This window comes from Leptopilina boulardi, unplaced genomic scaffold (genome assembly GCF_019393585.1).
Source record: "Leptopilina boulardi isolate dan_hultmark-lab unplaced genomic scaffold, ZJU_Lbou_2.1 LbouV2_379, whole genome shotgun sequence".
NCBI classification, from domain to species: Eukaryota; Metazoa; Arthropoda; class Insecta; order Hymenoptera; family Figitidae; genus Leptopilina; species Leptopilina boulardi.
In genome coordinates this window covers 663,957-672,562 of record NW_026137950.1, presented here as the reverse complement: position 1 = coordinate 672,562, position 8,606 = coordinate 663,957, and the positions used below count along the sequence as shown (strand labels likewise).

Below are 8,606 nucleotides of genomic sequence, written 5' to 3'. Positions count from 1 at the left end.
TAAAACATTTTTAATTCGAAAGTTTTTAAATCAATCAATTGAATTGGACAAATTCATTGCTTCCTTCACGAGGAAGCGAATTTTTTGCTTCACACAGTGAGGAAGCATAATGTTTATGAAATAAACATAAAGGACGCCCTCCTTGTTTATTCTGTTAGTTTTGAAAACCCTTTCATGAAACTTCTGAATTTTTTCGAAATCTTTTTATATGAATATACAATATACTACACTTTTATTTTTAAATGAATTATTTTTAAGTCTTCAATAATAATTTACATTTCTTATTTATCTACCTGCAATATATGTGCTGAGATAATATTTTGGAAAATATTACTAGCCAGTTAACGGAAAACATATTTAACATTAGAGAACAATCATAAAATTTTTTTATAAAATAGAATTTCAGACTCCAGATTTTGTGGCAACTAACATAAAAATAATTATAATCCTTAAAATAGTAATATTATTTAATTAAATGTCACCAAAAATTATTTCTTTGTAATAAAAGATAATGCAGTTTCAAAATAAAATTTATACCTTTTTATACCGAGCACATCATTTAAGCATAACAATATTGCCAACAATTCTCGGAAATTTTGAGTCAACACTGAATCAACCTTGATTATGTCCGCCCTATGAAAATATTGCCTGACAATGTAATGTAAACAATTTTATAATATTTGACGCGGCAGAAAAAAAGAAACCCTATTATTTTAAAAATTTTAGGTTATGTTTGTAATTTTTTAAGTAAAAATACACAAAGATAATCAATTCTTAATACAAACCTTTTATGCCTCAATATTCCACGGCAATGTTTTCACAGGGCAGACATAATCGATATTGAGTCAATGCTGTCTCAACATTGCCGAACAATATTAATAATATTGACACAACATGTGTGTCACAGTATTTCCAAATTACTGACCTAAAAATTTTTTCTTAATTACTGCGTTCTAAGTTAGAGTAACATAATTATGTTTTAAATATATTTATTTAAAAGTAGAATTATGTATTTTAGAATAAATTAAAGAATATATAAAATTGTTTTTTTTATTTAAATGTATAAATATTTACGATTATAATTAATTAAACGTGCCCGTCCAAAAGAGTGCAAGAATGGGGAACTGTGGGTGTTTACGAGATGTACGACCGGAGGCGCCCCGGGGCCGAAAAGGGTTCTCAACTTGAATTTTGTTTGTAACAACGTTTGCAACCTATGAACGAGCTTTATGCACTACGACTTTGTTATTGTTATGCATATTCCCATATGAATTGTTAAATGTTAAATGACATTTATAAAACTAATTAAATTGTTATTGTATTATTAGTGACAATGTATAAAAGTTAATGTGTAACACGTTTCAAGTTTTTATTGGATAATCCATGGTTCTGCAGGAGTTTTGGTTGTAAGAATTTAGCGGATAACATTTTTGAGGTTAGTTTTAATTTCATTTAATAATAAATCGAACTTACTAATATTTAATTATTTTTTCTCATTAGTGTAGAAAAGTTGTTGCTCATAAATATTGAATGTAAATTTCAATTAATAACTATAATTAAGCAATTGATTGTGTATTTAATTATTGCATTTAGCTATTTTTTATTTTGAGATAAGTTTAAATATTATTTTTTATTTTCAATGATTTTCAATGAAAGAAAGATAAACATTATTAAAAATGTATGAGTTCGTAAATTCGTTAATGGGAAATTGAAGGTTATGTTTATGATTTTTGGAGTGTAAATACACATAAAGGAAATTAACTGATAGGGTAAAATAAGGATATTTTTATATTTTCTTTTTATCTGAAAAAACTACATTGCATTTTACAAAAGTAAAAAAACTTTTTATCAAGGTTTATTTTTGTTTACAAAAATCATTAAAAAAGACATTTTTTCCAGATTGTAGAAAGTTAAGCTTGAATAAATAAGTCGCGTTGCAGTTGATTCTTGTATTTTTGGAAAGTTAGGATTTTTCGATGGATAGATGTTCAAGATGTAAGGGACAGCATTCTCAAGAAAGTTGCAAAACGAATTTCAAAAATTTATTGTAAAATAAATTTTTATTCACCCTAAACTAAAGAGGTACTGATAGCAATAATTGTATAATTGGGTTAAATATTTCATCATAAAATGTTTTGTTAAATTTTTTTTATTAATAATAAAAAAAAATTAATCATTTCCTTTTTGCAGGCAAAGGAATTTATTACTATTTCTTGACGACACAACTATCAAGCTCTTCTTTTTTCTACACTTATATAGCAGCGTGTAATTTCTCTAAAAATCCATATTTTATTTAATTACTTTATTTAGAATTTAATTACCTCTTACATTTCCCCTAGTTTCTGATTTAATATGTGTATTATTGAAATTAAATTTGTGTTCTCTAAATCACTTGTGAGTATTTTTTAAGTTCTGCAATAAATAATAACAAACTGAAACAATTTATTTATTAATCTTAAAAGTTAGAAAACTAGATTAAACAAAGCGAAAGAAAAAAGAACAGTAGTACATTCCAGTAAGTAGAGTTTCTCAAGTTAAGAAATTTAAAATTTTTTCCATTTTATAAATACTATATTTTTATAGAATATTATAGATAGATAAAGTATAAATAGTAGATAGAATTATACCCTACTGAAAATCCCTGTATAAGATCTTGTACAACTTCCTGTACAGGATCAGCAACTGAACTTGTACAAGTTCTGACCAGTTCCTGTACAGGAAAATGCATACGAATTTGGAACAAGTTCATGTGTGAGATCTTGTACAAGATCTGGTGCAAGATCTTGTACAAGAAAGATGCTTGCACAAGAAAATGTTCATGTACAATTTCATGTATAAGTACTTGTACATGAACACGTCCATGTTCTTGCACATGTTAATTCATGTTTTTCTTTACTAAAAATTAAAAACTTCAAAGGCTGCGCAATAGTTTACTTTAACCTTTACAGCTGCGCAATAGTTTTTAGCATGCATGAGTTACGAATCTTAGTGGTTAAAAATTATCAAAATCTCAAATTTTATTAAAAAAAAAAATTTTACAACTATTTCATGTGCAAGAACATGAACGTGTTCATGTACAAGTACTTATACATAAAATTGTACAAGATCATGTACATTTTCTTGTACAAGTATCTTTCTTGTACAAGATCTTGCACCAGATCTTGTACAAGATCTCACACATAAACTTGTTCCAAATTCGTATGCATTTTCCTGTACAGGAACTGGTCAGAACTTGTACAAGTTCAGTTGCTGATCCTGTACAGGAAGTTGTACAAGATCTTATACAGGGATTTTCAGTAGGGTAGATATTTAGAATATACTTTCTAACAATTTAAAATTACAATTGAATGACAATTACAATTTTCTGTTAATAAGAAATGATTTAGGTAACATAACCTAAAAATAAAAAATATTCCTTAATGACAGAAAATTGTAATTTTTATTCACGTGCAACTTTTAAGTGTTTAAATTGTTTTTACTGCAAATTTGGTTCCTCCTTAAGAGTTATCAATTCTTTCTTGCTCAAGCATATTCATGATATTCGTTCTTTTTTGAACAGCAGGTGGATTAATTACTCCATTTTCTTCATCTACATCATTAAGAATAATTTGAGCAACATGATTATTTATTTCATGCAGTATTTCTTCATTCATGTCATCTTCCAAGTCCAAGCAGATATTATGAAGAACGCAACAGGCAATGATAATTAATGGTCCGTATGCGACGTTTTGTAAATACAAATAGAATAATCGTCTAAAACGACCTTTCAATAATCCGAATGCCCGCTCTATACTCATTCTTGTTTTTGATAGAATGGTATTAAACCGAACCTGAGATGGAGTTAAATGGCCGTTATCTTTGAAGGGTACCATGAGAAACGGTTGCAATTTATATGCAGCATCTCCAAGAATATGCATCTCTTCGGGACAAAAATTTTCTGATGCTGTTATCAATTGCTGCCCCATAGGGCTCATTTCAAAGAGACGGTTATCATGGACACTACCACAAACGCCTGCGAAAACATCAAGGAATCTTCCTTGACTGTCACACATCCCTTGAAGAAGGAGTGAGTGGAACCCTTTGCGATTGACGTAACTTCCAGGATTAGTGGATGGAGCCCTGATCTCTACGTGACAACCATCCACTGCAGCAAGAACATTAGGAAAGCCACCAGCATTGCTGAAATCTCTCGCTACTTGGTGAAAATTATTCGCTTCGGGCCACTTAATATACTCTCCTGACAATGCGTTGAGAACATGACTGACGCTAAGCATACAATTCCACGCAGTATCTTTGCACACTCCAAAGCGATCAGCTACTGTTCTAAAAAGTTATAAAATAGTATTTAATAAATCCACATTTGTATGTAACAAAAAATTTCGATAGGCAAGAGTAGCCAGAAAATTGTTTGCATGGCAATTTATTTTGTATGCCTTTTTAATAAACTTTCTAATTTCTTTAATAAATTACATAAAATTTCATATAAATTGTGAAATATAGAAATAATGTACCTGTACACTCCTTGATTGCAGAATGTCCAGAGAGCAATGCAAACTTGCTTTTCAGGAGGAACAACACTTGGTCCAATATTCTTCCTAACAAGCAAGGGACCAATTCTTTCTAAAAGATTTTGAAACGTCGTCCGTGTCATTCGAAAATGTTGTTTAAAATCTATTAAATTAATAGAATAGTATGTATTATGTCATAGTATAACAAAACATTATCACATTTAGGGTTGCCACAAGTCAGGGAGTTCAGGGGAAAGTTGGAGAAGGTAAAATTGATTGTTTGAATCAGGGAAAAGTTAAGAAATTTTGTCAAAAGTATGAGGGAATTATTAAATATTTTGAAATCATAAGAGCATTCTGGGTATTTGTGTTTACAAATTTAATAAATAATTGAATTTGAAACTCTTCACATTACAAATTTTTTATGTTAAATAATTTGAATCGGAAATTCATAAGAAGATACTCAAGCAGCACGTAATATGACCTTAAAGTGAAGGGAATATTCCATTGAAAATTCGGAATATTCCGGTGGAATATTCCAGGGATTCTAAAGTAATATTAAAATGTTCGCCTCACAGGAATATTCCAAGACAAAATCGAAGGAATATTCCCAGGTAATGTTGAGGGAGTATTCCCAGGTAATATTGAGGGAATATTCCTTAAATATTCCACGGGGATATTCGGAAAATTGAAAAATGTTAAAACTGCATGGTAATATTGAAAGCGTGCAGATTGCAATAAGTTGTATATTTAATGAGAAAAAAGACTTAATTTTAATTTTTCGAATATCACCACAGAATATTCAGGGAATATTCCCTCAACATAACCAAGGAACATTCCATCGATTTTATATTGGAATATTCCTATGAAGCGGACATTTTAATATTACTTTAATATCCCTGGAATATTCCGAATGTTCAATAGAATATTCCCTTCACTTTAAGGTTATATTACGTACTGCTTGCGTAATTTTTGAGAAATATTTATTTGTTTAAATAAACATATATGTTCTTTTATAATCTATTTGAAAAAAGTATACAAAGCTTTCTCTGCTTACTTTTGAAATGAAAAATTATTATTATTATAAAATTAGTATAACTATTCACCTGACAGCGAATACAGAGGAATTATTTCTTCAAAATAATTTGCTATCTTATGGTGTTTCTCCCTTTTAGATTTAATTAAAATTTTGATTATCTCATCATCATCATCATCATCATCGAAAAAAAGGTCTATAGCCAACATGAGCGTTACTGCATCTTGTAAATTTTCAGCCATTATTCTTCAACAAACTGCAACTTTATGCTTTAGATTTCTAGTAAAACCTGAATAAAAGTTCGTAGATTTCTTCATCGGTTTCCTTTCCTTGTAAACTTTTACACGTCGATAAAACAATTACCTGCCCTAGTTTTTGTCTTAATCTCACTATCATGATAAGTGGCATCTCTGCTTACCAACGTTTTGTTTCGAAGGGGTTACAGACAGGAAAATAAAACTACATATTAAATCAAAATTTCCTCAAAGGAAGAAAAATAACACAGCCACACAAAAAAATTCTTTCCGGTTTGAAGTTCACACCATACAATATGGTTAAAGGCTCGCTGAATCCGGATTCAACTTCCAATTTACCCATCACGTCAAGATTTTGACATAACTTCAAAGTAATGAGTAAAGAGTAAAATACAAACCGAGTTTACTTTCACAAAAAAATTCGAATTTCTATGCTCCGGAAATTTTTTTTGTTCATGAGAAATCATATGGAGCCTTCTTTGGTATTGTGAGAAGAATTCTCAATTATTTCTGGGAGGGAGCAAAGTGATTAAAGACTTTTTCGATTAACAATTTGCAGCTTTAATTTCAGTATAAAGTGTCAAATAGAAACCGACTTTACTTTTAACAACGAAATTCGGTTTTCTAAAGTCAGGAAATTTTTTTTGTTTATGCAAAATATAGGAAGCCTTCTTTAGTTCGGAGGGAAGAATTCTCAATTACTCCAAAGAAGGAGCAAAGTGATTAAAGTCATTTGCAATTAACAATTTATAGCTTTAATTTTAGTATAAAGTGTCAAATAGAAACCGAGTTTAATTTTTACAATGAATTTCGATTTTCTATAGTCAGGAAATTTTTTTCGTTCATGAGAAATCATAGGAAGCCTTCTTTGATACTGAGAGAAGGATTCTTAATTATTTCTAAAAGGGAGCAAAGTGATTAAAATATTTTTCAATAAACAATTTGCAGCTTTAATTTCAGTATAAAGTGTCAAATAGAAACCGACTTTACTTTTAACAATGAAATTCGGTTTTCTAAAGTCAGGAAATTTTTTTTGTTTATGAAAAATATAGGAAGCCTTCTTTAGTTCTGAGGGAAGAATTCTCAATTATTCCAGAGAAGGAGCAAAGTGAATAAAGTCTTTTGCAATTAACAATTTGCAGCTTTAATTTCAGTATAATGTGTCAAATGGAAACCGAGTTCAATTTTAACAATGAAATTCGGTTTTCTAAAGTCAGGAAATTTTTTTTTGTATATGAAAAATATAGGAAGCCTTCTTTAGTTCTGAGGGAAGAATTCTCAATTATTCCAGAGAAGGAGCAAAGTGATTAAAGTATTTGCAATTAACAATTTGTAGCTATAATTTTAGTATAAAGTGTCAAAAAGGAACCGAGTTTAATTTTTACAATGAATTTCGATTTTCTATAGTCAGGAAATTTTTTTCGTTCATGAGAAATCATAGGAAGCCTTCTTTGATACTGAGAGAAGGATTCTTTATTATTTCTAAGAGGGAGCAAAGTGATTAAAATATTTTTCAATAAACAATTTGCAGCTTTAATTTTAGTATAAAGTGTCAAATAGAAACCGAGTTTAATTTTTGCAATGAATTTCGATTTTCTATAGTCAGGAAATTTTTTTCGTTCATGAGAAATCATATGAAGCCTTCTTTGATAATAAGAGAAGAATTCTCAATTATTTCTAAGAGGGAGCAAAGTGATTAAAATATTTTTCAATAAACAATTTGCAGCTTTAATTTTAGTATAAAGTGTCAAATAGAAACCGAGTTTAATTTTAACAATATAATTCGATTTTCTATAGTCCGGAAATTTTTTTTGTTTATGAAATGTCATAGGAAGCCTTCTTTGATACTAAGAGAAGAATTCTCAATTATTTCTAAGAGGGAGCAAAGTGATTAAAGTCTTTTTCGATTAACAATTTGCAGCTTTAATTTTAGTATAAAGTGTCAAATAGAAACCGAGTTTAATTTTTGCAATGAATTTCGATTTTCTATAGTCAGGAAATTTTTTTCGTTCATGAGAAATCATATGAAGCCTTCTTTGATACTGAGAGAAGGATTCTTAATTATTTCTAAGAGGGAGCAAAGTGATTAAAATATTTTTCAATAAACAATTTGCAGCTTTAATTTCAGTATAAAGTGTCAAATAGAAACCGACTTTACTTTTAACAATGAAATTCGATTATCTAAAGTCAGGAAATTTTTTTTTGTATATGAAAAATATAGGAAGCCTTTTTTAGTTCTGAGGGAAGAATTCTCAATTATTCCAGAGAAGGAGCAAAGTGAATAAAGTCTTTTTGCAATTAACAATTTATGAGTTCAATATCTGTTTAATGAGTAAAATAGAAACCGACTTTACTTTTAACAATGAAATTCGATTTTCTAAAATCAGGAAATTTTTTTTTTATGAAAAATCATAGGAAGCCTTCTATGATACTGAGAGAAGGATTCTCAATTATTTCTAAGAGGGAGCAAAGTGATTAAAGTCTTTTTCGATTAACAATTTGCAGCTTTAATTTCAGTATAAAGTGTCAAATGGAAACCGAGTTTAATTTTAACAATGAAATTCGGTTTTCTAAAGTCAGGAAATTTTTTTTGTTTATGAAAAATATAGGAAGCCTTCTATGATACTGAGAGAAGGATTCTCAATTATTTCTAAGAGGGAGCAAAGTGATTAAAGTCTTTTTCAATTCACAATTTATGGCTTTAATTTCAGTGTAATGAGTAATATTGAAAACGAGTTTACTTTTAACAATATAATTCGATTTTCTACAGTCCGGAAATTTTTTTTGTTTATGAAAAGTCATAGGAAG

The 8,606-nt window shown here is 29.0% G+C and overlaps 1 protein-coding gene and 1 long non-coding RNA gene across 2 annotated transcripts; one reads left to right on the top strand and one right to left on the bottom strand.

Annotated features, from left to right (window-relative positions):
- The first annotated feature begins 1,261 nt into the window (after positions 1 to 1,261).
- Positions 1,262 to 2,328, top strand: LOC127287971 (uncharacterized). The gene is made up of 3 exons (XR_007843972.1): positions 1,262 to 1,435; positions 1,900 to 2,082; positions 2,191 to 2,328. It is a non-coding gene; the product is annotated as an uncharacterized LOC127287971 (long non-coding RNA).
- A 1,169-nt stretch (positions 2,329 to 3,497) lies between these two features.
- On the bottom strand, positions 3,498 to 4,651 carry LOC127287982 (putative nuclease HARBI1). The gene is made up of 2 exons (XM_051315149.1): positions 4,512 to 4,651; positions 3,498 to 4,323 (listed from the first exon to the last, which is right to left on the bottom strand). Exons 1-2 carry the CDS (start codon positions 4,649 to 4,651, stop codon positions 3,498 to 3,500), a joined length of 966 nt encoding a protein of 321 aa, XP_051171106.1.
- Between the last annotated feature and the right edge of the window lie 3,955 nt (positions 4,652 to 8,606).

What these genes read in the sequence shown, in the direction of transcription:
- LOC127287982 (XM_051315149.1), bottom strand. Translation starts at nt 4,651, where the DNA reads ATGACACGGACGACGTTTCAAAATCTTTTAGAAAGAATTGGTCCCTTG. An exon ending in TGCAATCAAGGAGTGTACAG is followed by an intron (nt 4,324 to 4,511) that starts GTACATTATTTC and finishes ATAACTTTTTAG; the next exon opens with AACAGTAGCTGATCGCTTTG.